Below are 21226 nucleotides of genomic sequence, written 5' to 3' on the forward strand. Positions count from 1 at the left end.
TGTCACTGTTATTACACTAGAGAAACAGAAGTAGTAATGCCGTACATTGTGATTGATTCTTTTTCCAGGTTCTGATTTCTCTACTGACCAATGTGAGGAGACTTCCTAACACAATTTGTGACAAAGAAATACAATGAGTTATTATTGTTCTGTGGTCCTGCATGAGTTCTAATTGGATCTACACAAGGGGGATTAGTTCCAGGAGCATCAGAAAGATCTCACTATAGCCGAACCTGAGGCCCCAGACCTTTAGGGTGAGAATTATAGATGAATTCATTTCAGAGCATATTCATATTGCAATGATCCAGTGTAAGTCCTTTGGAAGATTTGGGGCCAGCATGATGCTGCTCATTTTTCTTCTGTCGGATGCCAGAGGGTCCTCCACTGACAAATATTCTGCCTCCGTATGTTTTGGGATTGCATTTCAAGGTTTAACCACATCTCTTATGTGAAGCAAATATTTCTCAATTCATTGAAAAAAGTAAAACCACTGTATCACATGACAAGAAGGAAATATTTTCTTTCCCCCTTTCATTAAAAATGACACAAAACACAACACCGAATAATGAAAGGAAAACAAACAGGGCCATTCCATTCTGTGGAGGAGGGGCTGAGTAGCCGCAGGGGACAGCTGCAGTATGTCTGGCGTCCCAATTCTTTCCTTTCCCATCACTTTATTACTTATTGGACCAAGAATGTAGACAATTCCGGCTATGGTTGTTTTGCATTTTCGTTTCTCGACTTAAACTCTGTGTTATGCGTGTTTGACCCCTATGCTGGGTCTTGGAGCCGACAGAGTCACTTCAACATTCTGCATGGAGCCTTCTGAGCAGGTGGCTGTTATTCCTTTCTCAGCCCCCACCCCTTCCTGTGAGGCCCTGGCCAGTCGCAAGGACTCACACGCCCCTTTGTGTTTATCAAAGTCATTAAACCTTTCATGCCTCTTTCAAGCACTTCTCACTGTGGTCGTGGTTGGGTACCAATTGACGGAACATTCATACACCTTCACTGTGTGAACTTTAACACGATGACCTGGATTCTGCCGAAACAAGGCAACACAGGGAGGAAAGAAATAATGGATGTGGTGGTTCCTTAGGGGGTGCTTGATTCATTTCTGAAAACATATTTTTGAACATATAGAAAAAAAACTCTTAGAAGTGAATATTTTTCATTATAATATTGATTGTTACATATGGATCTTAAAAACAATGGTTGACTTTGTTCCACAGTTCATGACAATACAAATACAAAACGACCACTTTTCCAAATCTTTTTTGTAAACCATCACTTTTGTTTACAAGCTTTCATGACTCTTGAATTTTCTGATATGCACATTTACATTAAAAATGCTAATTTTTAGGGTGACACTTAAAAGTGCAGCTTTTTAAAGCGTTGTCAATGTTTTGCTTATATAAGAAAAAAGAAGTGTGAATCGGTAGTAACATACTTTATATTATAATTTCTAATGAAATGTTTAGAATATTGCTTATCACTTTCTGCATGTGGGGAATCTAACAACAGAACTGTACGGGGGCAAATGAAATATACAATCATTATGTAGAATTCTGTGTTTGGACAAAGTATCTGCTTTTCCTTTTAAGAGAGTTGTGCATTTTCTGAAATTTTAGTAAACAATATACTTATTTTACTGCTAGAAATCGTGCCTAATATAGCAGAGATTTCTATGTGGTAGCAGCGCTCAGGCTGTGTGTGCGCCTAATGGGCTTGGCGCAGTGGTGTATTTAATAATACAGAACATTGTGTCCTATTATGTCAGTCATGCATCCTCGCTAATGAAACACGATCTGCCGCCATTATATATCAAGTGGTGTCAAGTCATCCAAAACCACTCACCAAGGAAATACTGCTTATTAAATTTATCTAGAATTCTCATCCAAATTAGTGTTGCATTTTATGCAGATGGGGAAACTGAGACTGTCAAGAAGTGACACTAAGAGAGTCTTGTGCTAGGAGGAGAATCTTTTATAAAATACAATGTGATTCTTAAACTTCACTGGCCATCAGATTTCTTGGGGTATGTGTTAAAAATCAATATTCTGTGCCTCCAACTCCAGAGTTTCTGACACAATAGGGGTCAGATGGCACCCAGAAATCTGACTTCACAAGAACCCTGTGTGATTTTGACATCACTGGTCTACTCTAACAAATGAGTTATAGTTGTGTTGGCCCTATACCCAGCTGAGAAGACACACACCAAGAAGTTGTGTCCTGAGCAAGATGGGAAAGGCTAAACTCTAAAGCTGAAGAACCTTGCTTTTGAACCCAGCTCATTTCTGTTTTCAATTAATTTCTCTCTCCCCAGGCACTTCAGGTGGCCTCACTGTTGAATCTTCATGGAGGTGACTTACCAAGCTCCTCATTTATTTTTTCCCTTTCTCCCTGCCCTCCGTCCCACATTAAACCTCTGTGTTATGCCTAAGGTGACAGCCAGATGTCTGATGAATGGCCCATGTTGAGGGGTCGTGACTGCCAGCACTTCAGTGTGTGGTGCTCCTAGGCATGCATTTCTTTTAGCAAAGGGCTCCAGAAAGTGTGGACGTTTGCCACAAGGAAGAAATCTCAAATACTAAACTTCCAGATGCCTTGGCAGTACAGTGGGGGAGGTGATTTTGGTTTGCTTCCCTCAACTCTTGGCAGGTCTCCTTGTAAAATCAACTCTGTTCCTAAGAACGCACAGGATTTCCTTTGCAGACTTGCATAGAAGTTGAAGAGGACAGAACTGACCACAAAAGGCATCAAGAGTGCCAAATTCTTGTATTCCAGCTTTGCTGGTTGGAGTGGATAGGATCAACCTGAAAAAAAGATTGGCTAACACTACTCAAATTCATTTGACCCTAATATGATACTAATCTAAATCGTAAAGCCAGCATGAGAGTTTGCAGTGGGAAGTATCTCTTTCCAAAGGGAAGCTGTTCCACCCGGGAAGGATCAGCATCGGCTGTAGGAGTTTAGAATCAGGTCACTTTTGCTCTTCTCCCAGAGGCCCTACTCCAACCCTCCTGGAGGCCAGGGTCATGCACTTTAACAAACAAGCAGAGGGGGAATGTTTGCGAAGCCAGTGTTGAGGAGGGCCAAGATGAAGCTGGCTCTATTAGGAGAAATGGTTCTGGTTCTAAATCTAGCCCTCTTACTCTAGCTATGTGTCCTTGGGCAAGATATATAAACTCTTTAGCCTCAGTATTCTGTCCGTAAAGTAGGGAAGTACACTGACACATAGTAAGCACTCTGTTATTATCGTGTCATTAGTGGTATTATTAGCTCTTCTGGAAAAAGTTAGAAAGCTGGACTTGATGTTGGGGTACCTCAACCTCTTTGTTGGGGTAGGAATGGAAACACTGGGAGAATTTCTTCTATGCATTTTCAAGCCACAGAGCATCTGAATTATGGGTTAGAAGCCAAATTAAGGTATCTGTATTAAAATATTAAGGATATTATTACATCAATTTCCTCAAAAAGTTCTTAGTCTTTGTCTCTATTAGTACTTTTTAATGTGTAAAATTTAATTAGATAAAATAAAGCAAATTGTCAAATTCAATCCTATATTGTAAACTGCAAAATAACATTGCAAAGCATCATGCAGATGTTTAGGGTTAAAATTCAAGGTTTGACCTGATGAGGTGGCTCATGCCTGCAATCCCAATGGTCTGGGAGGCTGGAGCAGGCAGATGACTTGAGCCCAGGAGTTTGAGACCAGCCTGAGCAACATGGTGAAAACTTGTCTCTACAAAAGATAAAAAAAATTAGTTGGACATGATGGCTCACACCTGTGGTCTCAGCTACTCAGGAGGCTGAGGTGGGAGGATCACTTGAGCACAAGAGGCAAAAGTTGCAGTGAGCTGAGATCGTGCCATTGCACTCCATCCAGACTTAATGACAGAGCAAGACCCGGTCTCAAAAAAAAAAAAAAAAAAAGAAAGAAAGAAAAAAAGAATATAAAGTTGGCTTATCTTAGCATATGTTTTCCCAGGGGGAAAAAATACTATATTTTCATGACCTCTTAAACTTAGAATCAGATAAAGGGATGCAGATTCATTGTTCATAAAAAGTTCAGTGTTTCTTATCACTTTATTTAAAAAATGTATTTTATTTTATTCCAGCTTTATTGAGGTATAATTGACAAATAATGTTATACAAATTATAAGTGTATATATGAGAAACGTGAAATATTTATCACAATCAAGTCAGTTAACACATCCAAGACCTCACATATTTACCTTTTGTGGTTGTGTGGTGAGAACATTTTAGATCTACTCTCTTAGCAAATTTCAACTGTACAATACATTGTTGTTAAATAGTCATCATGCTGTACATTAGATCCCTAGAACTTACTCAACTTATAACAGAAAATTTGTACCTATTGACCAATTTCTATCCATTTCCTTCACCCCTCAGCACTTGGCAACAACCATACCACTCTCTGTTTCTATGAGTTTGACTGTTTAAGATTCCACGTATAAGTGAGATAACAAAGTATTTATCTTTCTCCATCTCACTTATTTCACTTAGCATAATCCCCTCAAGTTTCATCCATGTTGTTGCAGATGGCATGATTTCCTCAGGTTTTTAAGGCTGAGTAGTATTTCATTGTGTGTATTTTATTTATCTGTTCATCTGTGGATGAACACTTGGATTGTCTCCATGTCTTGTCTATTGTGGATAATGCTGCAGTGAACATGAGAGTGCAGATACCTCCTTGGGATATGTTTTTGTTTTCCTCAATTATATACCCAGAAGTAGCATTGCTGGATATGAAGTATTTCTATTTTTAATTTTTGGAGGAGCCTCCATACTGTTTTCTTTTTATTATTATACTTTAAGTTCTAGGGTACATGTGCACAACGTGCAGATTTGTTACATAGGTAACATGTACCATGTTGGTTTGCCGCACCCATCAACTCATCATCTACATTAGGTATTTCGCCCAATGCTATCCCTTCCCCAGCCCCCCACCCACTGAAAGGCCCCAGTGTGTGATGTTCCCCTTCCTGTGTCCAAGTGTTTTCATTGTTCTATTCCCACCTATGAGTGAGAACATGCGGTGTTTGGTTTTCTGTCCTTGTGATAGTTTGCTGAGAATGATGGTTTCCAGCTTCATCCATGTCCCTGCAAAGGACATGAACTCATCCTTTTTAATGGCTGCATAGTATTCCATGGTGTATACGTGCCACATTTTCTTAATCCAGTCTATCATTTATGGATATTTGGGTTGGTTCCAAGTCTTTGCTATTGTGAATAGTGTCGCAATAAACCTACGTGTGCAAGTGTCTTTATAGTTGCATGATTTACAGTCCTTTGGGTATATACCCAGTAGTGGGATCACTGGGTCAAATGGTATTTCTAGTTCTAGATCCTTGAGGAATCACCACACTGTCTTCCACAATGGTTGAACTAATTTATACTCCCACCAACAGTGTAAAAGCATTCCTATTTCTCCACATCCTCTCCAGCACCTGTTGTTTCCTGACTTTGTAATGATTGCCATTCTAACTGGTGTGAGATGGTATCTAACTGTGGTTTTGATTTGCATTTCTCTGATGACCGGTGATGATGAACATTTTTTCATGTGTCTGTTGGCTGCATAAATGTCTTCCTTTAAGAAGTGTCTATTCACATCCCTTGCCCACTTTTTGATGGTGTTTATGTTTTTTTCTTGTAAATTTGTTTAAGTTCTTTGTAGATTCTGGATATTAGCCCTTTGTCAGATGGGTAGATTGAAAAAAATTTCTCCCATTCTGTAGGTTTCCTGTTCACTCTGATGTTAGTTTCTTTTGCCATGCAGAAGCTCTTTAGTTTAATTAGATCCCATTTGTCTATTTTGGCTTTTGTTGCCATTGTTTTTGGTGTTTTACTTATGAAGTCTTTGCCCATGCCTACATCCTGAATGGTATTGCCTAGGTTTTCTTCTAGGGTTTTTATGGTTTTATCTCTTACATTTAAGTCTTTAATCCATCTTGAGTTAATTTTTGTATAAGGTGTAAGGAAGGGATCCAGTTTCAGCTTTCTACATATGGCTAGCCAGTTTTCCCAGCACCATTTATTAAATAAGGAATCCTTTCCGCATTCCTTGTTTTTGTCAGGTTTGTCAAAGATCAGATGGTTGTAGATGTGTGGTGTTATTTCTGAGGTCTGTCTTCTGCTGCATTGGTCTATATATCTATTTTGGTACCAGTGCCATGTTTTGGTTACTGTAGCCTTGAGTATAGTTTGAAGTCAGGTAGCGTGATGCCTCCAGCTTTGTTCTTTTTGCTTAGGATTGTCTTGGCTATGTGGGCTCTTTTTTGGTTCCATATGAACTTTAGTTTTTTCCAATTCTGTGAAGAAAGTCATTGATAGCTTCATGGGGGTGGAATTGAATCTATAAATTACCTTGGGCAGTACCTCCATACTGTTTTAAGGGCTATGCCAATTTATATTCCCACCAATGGTGCACAAGGATTCCCTTTTCTCTGCATCCTCACCAACACTTGTTATCTCTTACCCTGTTGATAATAGTCATTTTAACAGGTGTGAAGTGATATTGCATTGTGGTTTTGATTTGCATTTCCCTAATAATTGGTAATGTTAAAGAGCTTCTCAACACCTTTTCATGTACCTGTTGGCCACCTGCATGTCTTCTTTGGAAAAATGTCTATGCAGGTCATTTGCCCATTTTAAAATCAGATTATTTATTTCTTGCTATTGAGTTGTATGAGTTCCTTATATATTTTGGATATTAATCCCTTGTGTATATGGTTTGAAAATGTTTTCTCCCATTCTGTAAGCTGCTTTTTCATTTTGTTGAATGTTTTATTTGCTGTGCAGAAGCTTTTTAGTTTGATGTAGTCCCACTGTTTATTTCTGCTTTGGTAGCGTGTGCTTTTCATGTCATATCCAAAAAAAGCATTGCTAAGACAAATGTCATGGAGCTTTATCCCTATGTTTTCTTTCAGTAGTTTTACAGCTTTAGGTCTTACATTTAAGTCTTTAATCCATTTTAAGTTAATTTCTGTGACTGGCCTAAATCGGGGTCCAAGTTCATTCTTTTGCATGTAGATATCCAATTTTCCTAACACCATTTATTACAAAGGCTATCATTTCCTCATTGTGCATTCCTGACATCCTTGTCAAATATTACTTGATTGCATATGTGTGAATTTTTGTTTTATGTAAAACATTTTTTTTTAATCACGGAACTCTTTTGGGTACCATTTTTCCATTAGCATAGGGGTAGCTTCAGTTAATATTCTATAGCAAGGCAATAAATGTTCCATCAAGTGGAAATTCTCAAGTTCAGTTGTTGTTATTGAAAAATACTCACAGTCTTTTGCCATCAGCCCCAATGAATGCTCCACACAAAGGGATATGCAGTGAGTAATTCATCTGGACTAGCACTCCAGCTACTACCCTATACTTTGTGGGCTTAGGTGATTTTACTAGCTCCCATTTAGCATGTTTAACTAACATTTCCTAAAAGAGAAGATTTACATGCCTTCAGCTTCATAGTACTAGAAAGGGGAAACATCCCAGTCAGATGCAGTATCCGTTTTAATAAGACATTTAGGTAAAGGAGTTCAACTACCTTACTTAAAGCTTGTTTAAACATCTTAAATTTTATAATTATATTAATCTGTATGCTTTTATGTCCTGGTCCCAGGCCTTTTCTACCCCCATACCATTTTACCTTTCATGGTGAAAAAGGGTTTGTGTTCCCAGCAGGGAGTTGCATCTGTAAGACATATGAGGGACAGCAAATTTGATAAGGCTTCTGAAACAGTCCTGTGATTCTGTGGGAGGGGCACCCATGTAAAAGGGGTCCACTTAGCCCCCAAATTTACTATGACCTGGCTAATGGGTGTACTTGCTGGGAGGATATCCCAGTCATCATAAAGCCAGTCCAATGTGGCTTGCATATGAAGCATATTAACTGTTTCATCTGAGGTGGATCACTTGGTATTTTATAGGGAGAGTTGGGCAGTCCTCTTCTCAGGGCAAGCAGCTCTTACAGTGTCACTTATCCAGTTTACTAGGCTGATTGTTCTCTTAGAAATAACCTCCTATACATTTGGATTACATATACTTATTAGTGATCAGTAGTGAGCTATTAGTCTTGCATGAACCCAAACAAGCTCTTAAATCCTGTGGCATTTAAATTTAAGAATTTTGTCCTTAAAGTGGTTATTTTTACAATTCACTATAGTAAAGATTTTTTAAGAAGTCGATAATACCAATCTATGAAATGGAACAATTCTCTTATATTATATATTCTGCTTTTTAATGGTTACTTGATTTTACCCTTCCCCCATATTGACTTTTTTTTCTTTTTTTGGTAATCACAGGGCTCAGAGTTAGCTTTTGTTGCCCTGGCTTAATTGCTCCTTTTGTTTAGTTTTATTTGTATAATTTTTACTTCATTTTAAAGCAATCATTAAATAGTTTTTAACTAGAGGAAAAAACTATTTTCCTTTTTTTAAGCAAAATCAACATCTTTGTGTTTTATAAACTGTACCAAAAACATATTTTATGCTCCTATTATTTTAAAATTAATAATCCAAATTTCCAGTGAAAATAAAAACCAAGGGTTTAACATGACTTTAAGATTTTAAATTACTGGAGAGAGTTTTGAGATTAAATTTACCAAATTAATTTTATCACAGATTACCAAGGTTATGGGAATTAAATGACATCTGAGCTAACTTCTACCAGTCCAACGGGCACTTTTATTTTGCATATCTATTATATCTATATCTTTATATGTGTCATGTGGAAGTGATATTTCACTACCAAACTGCATGAGAGAGTTCTAATCAAGTAACTTTTAAAAAGCCACTTGATTACCACTGTATCCTATATGCTCTTGATATCCAGGTCTGCCACATAATAGGTACTCAATAATTTTTTTAAATTAATAAATGGAAATGACTGGCTAATTTTTTTGTGTGTTTTTAGTAGAGACGGGGTTTCACCATGTTTGCCAGGCTGGTTTTGAACTCCTGACCTCAAGTGACCCACCTGTATCAGCCTCCTAAAGTGCTAGGATTACAGGCATGAACTACCATGCACAGCCCCAAAGGACATTTTATTTGCTTGTTTAAAAAACAATTCCCGTTCCTACTTTAGATAATTAATAGAAGTTACAGGAGCCAACAAAAGGTGAAGGAGAGAGCTATTATCCAAGACCTTTTCTAAAAGAAAGAGTTGAATTTTTGAGATGTCAATCTGAAGAATGTCAGATAGGTCATAGAATTTAAAAATTAAAAACTTCTTGCATTAAAAATAAGTCAATATTTGTAATAAAATCTTGTTTTAACTAATTAGTTTTGTATTAGTGTATTTTTTAATATTAAAGACCCATCTCTAGAAAGTTTCTTCTTAATCATAGCCAACTGAATTATACAATCCCTTTTTAAAAAAATATTTTTTTACTAAACTTATTATGACTTACATAGACCATTCACAACATGCTTAGACTTTCTGTTTTGTCCTAAATATCCCTCTTTCTTGAACAAGGCCATTTTATTTTAGGACAAAAATTCATATGTGGGTTTATTTCTGAGCTCTATGTCCTGTTTCATTGGTCTATTGTGTTTTTATGCTAGTACCATACTGTTTTGATTGCTATAGCTTTGTAATATAGTCTAAAATCAAACTGTGATGTCTCCAGCTCTATTCTTTCTCAAGATTGCTTTGGCTATGTGTGGTCTTTTGTAGATCTATGCACATTTAGGATTATGTGTTCTATTTCTGTGAAAAATGCCATTGAACTTTTGATAGGAATTGCCCTGAGTCTATAGATTGCTTTGGGTAGAATGGACATTTTAACAACATTAAATCTCCTGATTTATGATTATAGGATACCTTTTTATTTAGTTGTGTGTTCAATTTCTTTCATTAATATTTTATAGTTCTTAGTATACAGATCTTTCACATTCTTGCTTAAATTTATCTTAAATATTTTATTCTTTTTGATGCTGCTGTAAATAGGATTGTTTGTTGTTAATGTATAGAAACATAGCTGGTTTTTGTATGTTGAACTTGCATCCTGCAGCTTTAATGAATGTATCCTTTCTAACATTTTTTAAATGGAATCATTAGGGTATCTATATATAAGGTCATGTCATCTGCAAACACAGTCAATTTTGCTTTTTTCTTTATGATTTGGATTTTTAAAATTTCTTTTTCTTGCCTAATTGCTCTGGCTAGGACTTCCGGTACTAGTTGAATAGAAGTAGTGAGAGTGGGCACCCTTGTCTTGTTACTATGAACAATTTTCAAAATTTTGGATTGGCATAAAAATTGGCTGGTGCTACCTACAGCCATAACTTCAGTTATAATGTCAAGATATTTCCATTTATTAATTCAAAAACAATTGTTCAGTACCTATTATGTGCCAGACCTGCATATCAAGAGCATATAGGATGCAGTGCTAAATAACAGAGAAATATCAACTATTCACATATCAAACTTTCCATTTTAGCGTACAGGGTGGAACAAGAACCTGCTCCCCCTTTGTTGAAACTTAAGTTTATGTGTCCATTCTGGATAAGTCTTGCAGAAAGTTTGATGAACACTGTCAAGGATGTACAGAGCAGGGTAAAGCTTAGGCACAGGTCGAGGGCTTGAAGTGTCAGGTGGTACTCTTCGTAGTGTGGTATGTCCACATAGGCTAATGGGAATTTTGCATATGGATAAGGAAAGGTAACTGCATATCCAAGGTAATTAGTCCCTGCAATCCCTGAAAATGAATAGAAGCAATATGGGCCCAGGAGATCAGATTCCAAGGCTACTGCAAAATGGAGTGGACATTCCATAATGCTCAGAATCCAAAGGTGAAAGTAGCTTCCCACTGAAAATAAAGCAAGAATAAATTGTTACTGTGGAGACAAAATATTTCAAAACCTTCTTAGCAATATGAAGAAAAAAAAAGAGATGCTGGCTATGAATCTCTCCTATTGGAAAATGAGGGAGAAATCGATCATGACCTTCTCTTTATATTTTCATTTTCCCTTGAATATGTCCCTTGTATTTTCATTTTCTTTTCTTTTTTTTTTTAACTTTTTATTTTAAGTACCAGGATACATGTGCAGGATGTGCAGGTTTGTTACACAGGTTAATGTGTGCCACAGTGATTTGCTGCACAGATCAACCTATCACGTAGGTATGAAGCCCAGCACCCATTAGCTATTCTTCCTGATGCTCTCCCTCCTGCAGTCCTTCATTTTCAATCTAAACCACAGGAGAATAATATATCAGCCAACTGGGGCAAAATTTAAATTAGTTCAATTCAACAAACATTTATTTATATATTTCCCATCACATGGAGGCAACTAGTCTGGGTTGGGAAAAACAAAGATGAGTGAACAAAATCCCTGCTCAAGGTTCTTGCTATTCAGCTACTCAGGATGTGGTCCATCCAGTAGCACTGACATCCCCTGGGAGCCTGGCAGACATGCAGAATCTCAGGCCTCACCCAGATCTACTGAATCAGAATCTGCATTTTAACCAGATCTCTAGTTGATTTACATATACATTTAAGTTTGAGAAGCCCTGCATTAACCATTGCAATAAAATCTATAATCAGATAATGTAGTCTTTCTGTATCATGGGATTATCTGGTTTTATGCAGTTGAAATGCAAGATAGCATAGACTTTTCATCCTTTTTTAGAAGGAGAGGTACCAAGAAGATTGGAAAGAGACCTCAGATTAAGGAGTTGAGAATTAAAAATATATTACTAAAAGCAGAGAAACCTATAGATCCATTTCTTCAAAATGAAATTTAGGAGCACTAGCACTGGCTCCATCCTCCCCAAATACAATAATCATCACAGGAACGTGTAGAAAATATTTGGAGCAGGGATCAGATAAAAATTATTCAGGGCTGGGCGCAGTGGCTAATGCCTGTAATCCCAGCACTTTGGGAGACTGAGGTGGGTGGATCATCTGAGGTCAGGAGTTCAAGACCAGCCTGGCCAACATGGCGAAAGCCTGTCTGTACTGGAAATATAAAAATTAGCTGGGCATGGTGGTGTGCACCTGTAGTCCCAGCTACTTGGGAGGCTGAGGCAGGAGAATCACTTGAACCTGGGAGGCGGAGGTTGTAGTGAGCCGAGATCATGCTACTGCACTCCAGCCTGGGTGACAGAGTAAAACTCCGTCTCCAAAAAAAAAAAAATTCATTTAAAACAGAGTTTATTACTGAAATCCATTGTAGCATGGCATCTATTAGACCAAATTCAATTCTAATTGGATGTCATTTTTTTTATGTTCCATCCTGAACTTAATAGTGATTTGACTTTCAAAGCCACTCTACCATCCTACTTGGCATCTGTATATTTACCAGGTACCTCTGGGTCCACTCTCTGTAAGCCAACAGTAGAAGCACACCAGTTGTGATGGCCTGCGACAAGAAAATGCAAAAATAAACATCCACCACAGAAGGTGCCTCTGGAAAGAATTCAATCTGTCTCACAGTTTGACAACTTCATCACGAACTTGAAGGAACAGCAAACGACTCAGTGGATTGATGGCTCTGATTTCCTCCTCATCCATGGAAAAAAACTGTGATGATGAGGAAAGTAAGCCTTTAGTGTCATAAAGACATGATTCATACAAGCTCATTTTTTGATTCTCTATGTTGCCTTTGCCATCAGAATCACCCCCTCCACTACTGTAAGGTGTCACCACGATAATGGTTTGGTTTTATAACACTTGCCATATGTTTTATTTGATTAATTGTCTTTTGTTCACCTTTCACACAAACTGATGAAACTGTAAATGGAAGGAACCAGAATGGAAACTTGTCACAAAACCCTGAAGCGACTTGCTCTTTTGCTATTTGCTTTCTTTTGAGATTCCACAGCCTCAGCCTGCTGGTAGGATCCAAATATACGATCCCCTTTTCTCAAATAACAAAGATTATCATTAGAATGAATGCATGATGTGGCATTTATTGTTCTGGGTACAGTGGTGTCCAGCCTTTCAAAAGAGAGTTTTTCTTTATAGTCTCTGTTGAAGGAAAAAGGCCCAAAGTGTGGAATGAAAATAGTTAAACAAAAGAGGGAATAGTGTCACCAGAATTTAGCAGTAGATAATGGAAAAAAAATATTCCTGGGCTCTTTGATTCAGCAACAGGTCTCATGGAGGAGACCTTTGTGGTCACTGAGACTGGAAATAACTGATTCTTAATCCTGTGTATCATTTTTTCTTGGTTAATGACTCTTTTGAGGTTGAGAGAGAAAGAGGAAGAGATGTGCCTAAAATAAGATATAGAATATGGACAGCTCCAAATATAGTACAAGTTAGCTTTTGACAGAGAAATAAGCATGACTATATGTACACAATCTACAAAGTTAAGGAGGAAAAAAAAATCAGCATTTTTACCAACATGGTTTTGTGGTATGCTGCTTTTGTAGCAGCTGGATCTGGCATATTTACTGTTTTGAGACTTAGCTTTTTCATTTTCCTGGCATATTTTATTTTGAATGTTGGATTTAGAGAATTTGAGAGACAGGGAAACACACACACACACACACACACACACACACACACACACTTCTCATGTAGCTGAGCCTACAATTCCAGACTTGGCATCGCCATACCATAAAATTCCCAGGGATAAAAACAGAACCATCTGTAGTCAAAAGAGGTTCCTGGCTTGATTCTGCAAGAGGAAAGTTTCCAAGGGACCCTATGGAGGGTGAGCCAGCATAAATAGTACAAGAAAACAAAAGAATTATTAAGAGCAACTGTAACACCGGTGCTGTGGGGTAAGCCTGGGGCTTTCTCTGCTTTGGGAAGCATGGCCCTCAATTGACACATCACTGCTCTGTAAGACAGAGAAACACTGAAGCCAGATAAGCAAGGGAGACAGGCTCATGCCCCTCTGCTGGTTTAACTCTGAGTAGATAGCTGACAGTATCAGATGCTGAGATTCCAGGTTGCCTTAACTACTTTGGCATGAGCTGTTTCTTTCCTTTCAAAAAGTTGAAAAATACTGCAGAATTTCAGTTGCCTGTTATTTTTGTAGCTGCCAGCTTGAATTTTGCTTTGTTTACATTAAACTTTGAAAAAGATCTTTCATGGAGTAGGCTGAGTATGAATGCCTTCAGTAACTTGTTAAATCTACCCTGCAAATGGAAAGGTGGCTCAAGAGGTTAGCGCACCCATCTTTATTGGTGCTCCCCGCCAGACGTGGGAGATAGAATAGAGCTATTTTCCCCAAGATGCACAGATTTCCCCTTTTCTTTCTTCCATTTCTTTTTGAAAATTACATTTTTAGATACAGAGGAGAAAAGAATGAAAAAGGAAGAGATTTGAGGGTAGGCAGGACAAGTCAAGGGGAAGAGAAAATGTGAGAGAGGGAGAGTCTGAAGGGGAATAGTTGGCTGAAGAGGAGGCCAGGTTGTGAGGAAGGGGAGAGTGGAGGCTGTGCCCAGCAGTGAGTGCGGAAAGAAGAGAGGGCCTCCATCCTGCACTCGCCTCCCTCAGCTCTCCTTGACATGCTGCTGCCTTGCTTTCTGGGCACATCCAGAGGTATCAGTTGGGTTTTGCAACAATTGCTGCTAACACTTTGATTGCATGATAATTATGAACTCTCCCACTAAATCTTTAAATTGCCTAAGTAGAGGCAATTGCCTAAGTTCCCAGAAGTAGATGAATTGAAGGAATCAGGGAGCCCTCACAATAGAAATAGAAACTTTTAGAGGTATCATATCAATATGGGATAATTTGTTCACTTACAAGCATCTGTTACGAGTCTACTGCAAACAAGCAATTTGCTAGGTACTATGCTGATAAAGTAATAATAAATGTTTACATGTATTGAGTGAGTGTTTAATATATGTTGAACACGTCACACATGCTAACTCATTTAATCCTCACAATGACCTTATCATGTAGATATCCTCCCACTTTTAAAATGAGGCACAGAAAGGCTAAATAAGATGAGCAAGATCCCGAAATAGTAATTGTACAAATAGTAGTTTTGACTGTCACTGGAATTTACAGTTTGGGTGTAAAAATAGTGCACATAAGAGAATGGCTACAACACTAGGCAAGAAGGATGAATGTTTTCTACATGAGAAGAGCTCAGGGATAAGGTATCGCTTACAAGGGAAACGTCGATGATGAAGGCACCATGGAGAAATAGGATCTGAAGTCGGTTTAAGGATGGATGTGATTTCAATGGGAGGTGACAGAGGGAGGGCAGCTTAGGCTGTGGGAGCAGCGTGTGCAAAGGTGGGGAAGTGGCTGTCATGCTTAGGGAGCAGTGAGTGAGGAGTCCACACTGAAAGGAGGGTCAATTCTTGGCAGAGACGAGTAGAAAACGAGGATTGAAAGCCAGGTAATACCAGAGTTAGGAGGACCTCACAATGCAGGCTAGCCCATCTGAACGTTGTTTAGGGACAATGAAGCAACATGAAAGCTTTTTGAAGGAGCTGTAGCCTGACTACTGAAGGGGTTTAGAAAGATAAGCCAGTTGTGTGCACACGAGATTGGAATAAAAGGAGGCCTAGAAGGCTCTGTAGAACCCTGGTCTTCAGATTTATTTTTTCAGCTCTAGCCACAATAACTAATACATTTCACATCATAGTTATAAATATTTTTATGATGCATAATGAGGGTTACATATTATTTTGGTTAGATATAAAAAATGTGATGCATTCTAATACTATCTATTCCATTCCATTCCATTCCACTACACTCCACGCCACGCCGCGCCACTCCGCTGCATTCCATTCCATTCTATTCTATTCTATTCTATTCTATTCTATTCTATTCTACTCTATTCTATGCATTTATTGTAAATGCTGCTAGCTACTCAATAGATTTATTTTATAATTCATTAATGGATAGATTCCCACAGTTTGACTATCAAAGTTACCTAGGCATAAAATCTGAGTAGTGATGGGAAGTGGTGAGGGGAGGGTGGTATACAGTGAGAAGGAAAAAGAAGGAATGCATAGGGATACGCCTTGTAGGAAAAATTAAAGTTACATGGCAACTGATTGGAATGGGGCTGATGTTGGGCTGCTTTAGGGCATTGCTGCCTGCAGTGTGGTCCTAGGACCAGCAGCATGGGCATCCTCTAGTAACTTGTTAGACATGCAGACTCTCAGGCCCCACCCCAGACCTGCTGAATTAGAACCTGCTTTTCATCAAGATCTCCTAATGATTTGTATGCATGTTAGTTTGAGAAGGGCTAGTTTAGAGGAACAGGTTGAGTCAAAATCACTCCAGTGTTTGAAATTGAGTTACCAAGACAATGACAGGGAAGTTGGAGAAGAAAAAAAATGGTTTTGGTGACAAGATGATTAATTTGATTTTAGACAAACTGGCCTTAAAGCAGCTTTGGATATCTAAGTGGAAAAATGGACCATTGACATAGATTCTTTGCTTGATCAAACTGTAGTCAGGTTCCTGAACCTTCTCCTAGGCCCATCTGTGTACTTCCTTGTAAATTCCAGTTTGAGCACAAGAACCCTGCTGAGTCAGTTTAGCAAGAACACCCCCTAGCCTTGATAACTGATCACCCTCTATAACTAGTTAGATTTCTCCTCCTCCCCGATCCCCAAAGTGATGTCTGATCACCCTGGCCTGTCTTCAGCAAGAAAACTGTTAGGTCGGTATAGCCACAATCCCCCTTGTCCCTGATATTTCCTGTTAGTAATTTTCCATCCACTGACTTTCACCCTGCTTCTCAGCTATAAATTCCCATTTGCTTGTGCTGTATTTGGACTTGAACTTTGTTCTATATTGATGTCTCTTTTTCCCTATTGCAATAATCCTGAATAAAATTTGCTTTTATTGCTTTAACTAACTGTCCAGCTCTGGTTTTTCTTTGACACCATCAGGCAGTTGGAAGTCATGCAACTGTGGAAGCTGTAGGAAGCTGTAACAGACGTGCATGGTCATGTAATCAAGCCCCTTCTCTAACCGTTGAGGAAGGGGCAGAACTTCCGTTGGGGAAGACTGCAAAACTAAGTCTAGCGTGACCTTTCTCCCAAATTCCCTTCTCTAAGCAGGGCTCTGGGTGCAGTGCTGCGCTTGCCATTGGCCAAGTCACTGGGCTCTCCAGTCCTCAGGGCCTGTGTTTAAACTCATTGTACTCCAGTCTTTTCATCAGAACTTGTTCTACAAGCCATGTTTTCTAGAATTAATAGAGCTCATTCCTTAAGGTACTATGATCTCCTCGCTGAATACTTTCTAGCAGCTGATGCTTTAAATAACCTACCTCCAAAATTCTAGGAAAATTGCTTGTCATATAAATGTCAAAATGGAACTAGGGAGTCTGAGGACCAATCTATATGAAGTACTTAGAGACTCTTGAATGAAAGGCTTTGAAAAAATTCAAAGTACTGTATCATATGCAAAAATCTCTCTCTTACAAGTCTCCAAGGAAATATGGAGTCATCTGCAAAAGGAAATGTCGATATGGTTGAAATGTACAAATCTTGTCACTGGAGGAAGATATACTTTGGAGGCAAGTTAAGAAGTGATTGGTAAGGAAGGTTGTGGAATGAGTCAGAGACCATTTGAAGTTCACCCTGATCAGATAGAACCATGGTTCAGTAGGAAACTCACTAGGAAAAAAAAATAACGTTGGTCCAAATTTAGACATTATTGAAATACTGAGCATTTGTATTACTTTCCTTCGCATGAGGATTTTTTCCTGCCCTAGTATAATATAAACACCACCGTGACCTTTAGTCCTTGCAACCTAATTGGTATGCAACTGTATAAGAAATTCTGTACCAACGGAATGGAGGGCATGAGAGTCATTCACTCATTCAACAATATTTATTGAACAATATTTATTGAACACATAGTATGTAATTCCCTTTGTTCCAAGTTCTTCACATACGGCAGTAAACATTATAGAAAAAACAATCCCTGCCCTTCTACAATATACATTTGTTAGAGGAGAGGGGAATGCACAAACAATAAATTTAAAAAATTATATAGTATCTTATATGCTAATAAGTGCTACGGGAAAAAAATAGAGCAGGGTATCAGAGATTCGGAACACCCGTTGGGGTCAGGGAATTACAACTGCAAACAGTGTAACGGGAGCAAACCGTTGTAAAAAAAAGTGATGTTTGATAAAGAATTAATCAAGAATTGAAGGAGGCTAGAGAGTGAGCCAAGTTCAGGAAGAGGCTTTAGGCGGAGGTCCTGAGGCAGAAACACATCATGGCGTGTTTGAAAACTGCAAGGAGCCAGTGTGATGGGAGAGAAGTGAGCTAAGGGAAGAGTGGTAGGAGATGAAGTCCAGGAAGTTAACAGGATGGAGAACTCAGCAGGTTACGAGGGAATAGGATAGGAAAGTGAGGCGGGTGACACAGGATTAAGAACAAAGGGCTTGAGCACAGAGAAGGCACAAATGAAAGGCGTGGTATTAACTAGCATTTGAGGAGGGCTTTAAAATTGCAAAGCTCTTTATTACACAATCTTTGTTTAAATTGTGTTCATTCTCATTGTGCATCTTAGGGTTAGACAGTTTTGCATGTGGGCTCTTTTTATCTGTAAAATTCCCCATTTTACAGATAAAGGGAATGAGGAACTGGCTGGCAGAGGGTCCTGCTTTTGACCTCCTACCAAGAACATCAAAGTCAGGACTTGAAAACAGGTCCGCTTCTCTAAATCCTTTATCTCTGACTCCATTTCCTGATGCTGCCACCTCTGAAATCAAATAGTCAGTCACCAATTAGTCAGTCACCAATTAACTATGTGCTGGAGACATATCATATCATTTCTCTGGGCCTAACTGGTAAAAATAGATGTTTGACCTAGAACATGATTACATTCAATCATCTGTAATCTTAATCAAAATCACTAATATTTGTTGAATGTATTATGTTAGAGTCTGCAAGGATAGGCAAAGAGCTGTAACAAAAGAATGTAGGGTTGAACTCTAATCATGATATTGTTAAATTTTGTGAAATTAGACTTTGAAATAGAAAATATCAGAATATGTTTCACATAGAGGGTAAGTACTATTTTGAGAAACTTTTGTTTTACAGATATATAAACATCTACTATACATATATATGTATAATAGATGTCTATTATAAACATCTACTATACATATCTATTTATCTAGAGAGAAGAATGTAGATGTATTTATGTACATTCTGGGTCCTCACCTACAATATTTTTCTGACTCTGAGTCACCAAAAATAATTTTGGAAGCTGCTTCAATAAATGTAACTGCCATCTCTGCATTCCTGTAGAACTTTAACAAATATTTCTTTGAATGAATTATGGTTTCAGGCAGGTGTTGAAGAAAAGAAGGGAAGATCATGATTGGGGTGATAGATGCAAAAGAATGTATTGAAAAAGAAAAAAAACAGAGAAAGAGAAACATAACCCTATGCTTTCCTCATTCCATCCTCTCTCCCATCATCCCACTGGCCTCCATCTATCTGCACACATTCATCAAACCCCACTAGACTAAGTTTCTTTAAGATGAAGACCTTGTTGGATCCTTCATTGTAACTCAAGGACATAGTGGGCTATTCATAAATATATATCTAATAAGTAGATTAAAACTTATATTTCCTGAGGACTAGTTTTTAGGTGGTATCCTAGTTAAAGTTTTAACTTTTTAAAGATTTAAGATACTCTCTCACACAAGAGTGACTACATTTTGTTTGTTTGTTTGTTTTGAGACGGAGTCTTGCTCTGTCGCCCAGGCTAGAGTGCAGTGGTGTGATCTCCACTCACTGCAACCTCTGCCTCCTAGGTTCATGTGATTCTCCTGCCTCAGTCTCCTGAGTAGCTGGGATTACAGGTGCGTGCCACCACACCCAGCTAATTTTTGTATTTTTTAGTAGAGAGGGGGTTTCACCATGTTGGTCAGGCTGGTCTCGAACTCCTGACCTCGTGATCCACCCCCCCCCAGCTTCCTAAAGTACTGGGATTACAGGCATGAGCCACCATGCCCGGCCAAGTCGCTACATTTTAATAGAAGACTCCTTAAGATCAAAAAGCTTCAAAATTGCATTCTCCAGTCTCCAGTGGTGTCAGGCATCACAGGAATCAATGAGAGAAGGATTTGTTGGACAGGTGCGTCTCTGTAACTTGTCTTAAATCATACCAGCATGGAAGGCAGTTACTCCTAAGACTAGATGTGCTTTTTTTTTTTTCGGTTGGAGAGTTAAGGAACCAGGCCAATCGTTTATGTGTGCAATGATTCAATGAGCATACACGGAGTACTACTACTTAGTGTCAGACACTGTACTTGGCACACGTACTTTCCTAGTGAATTGTTAAGTCCATCTTGAATTATTGAATTATTTGAGTTATTTTCAAATAATTGAAAATTATTGAGCTATTTTTAGTTCAAACAGTTGCATGCAAGAGAAAGGTGGAAAAACAAATATTTGGGGTTTGTACATTTTGGGGCCATGTACATCTTAGTGTTTGCAATGAAAGCATTAGTTTGAAAGTTATTTTACTTTGTTCTCTATTTTAAAATTATGTTTCAAGGTTTATGTTTTTTTCTAAATTCAAAATTCAAATTTCAAAAGATTCTAATTTCTTAGCATATCAAGATAACAGGATTAAAATAACTTTTTAAGAATTTCTTGAGCAGCATGTCATTAAAGATACATAATATACATGTATACATGATAAAATAATATTACGACAATTTTTATACTTAAAAAATGCAATTCATAGAAATCAATGTTCCAAGGCGGATTCTGATTTTTTGTGGAATTTTGACTTCTTTGTATTGTTAGAACAATTTAAAAGGACATGTTCTTCTGTTTCCCCTTTCCCTCCCACCTTCCTTTATTATCTCAATACATTTCATAAACTATTTTCATACCAAAGCTCCATTCCAGATGGGACAAGCAATCCGAACACTCCATCCCGTGAACCAAGGCTTGTAAGAAAAGACAGGCAAGAAAGCAATAACTCCAGAGCAGACACTGAGGCTCCCCAGAGTGACGAGAATCCGGCCAGCAGCCTGGTAGAGGCCCTTCATTTTCCTTGGTGGCTGGGGGCCTTGGTCTCAAAGATGTTTTGTTACCAAAACATGAGAGTATGACAGGCCTCAGTAAATAGAAGTTTCTTAGAGACAGTAGCCACGACACATATGAACTGTTGATCTACTTGGAAACAAGATTCTATTTGTTTTACCAAAGATGAAATGTACTCAAATAATCCTTGGCATAAATTTGACACAATAAATTCTAATAACAATTTATTTAAGAGAAAGAG

The 21226-nt window shown here is 38.2% G+C and overlaps 1 protein-coding gene across 1 annotated transcript; it reads right to left on the reverse strand.

Annotated features, from left to right (window-relative positions):
• Window positions 1–7684: 7684 nt before the first annotated feature.
• TMEM212 (transmembrane protein 212) lies at window positions 7685–20990 on the reverse strand. Its single transcript, XM_025377935.1, is given in 5 exon segments — window positions 7685–7726; window positions 10521–10822; window positions 10825–10843; window positions 12336–12395; window positions 20832–20990. Coding segments are annotated over 5 exon segments (582 nt in total).
• Window positions 20991–21226: the final 236 nt, after the last annotated feature.

The sequence above is a fragment of the Theropithecus gelada genome, chromosome 2 (genome assembly GCF_003255815.1).
Source record: "Theropithecus gelada isolate Dixy chromosome 2, Tgel_1.0, whole genome shotgun sequence".
NCBI lineage: Eukaryota > Metazoa > Chordata > Mammalia > Primates > Cercopithecidae > Theropithecus > Theropithecus gelada.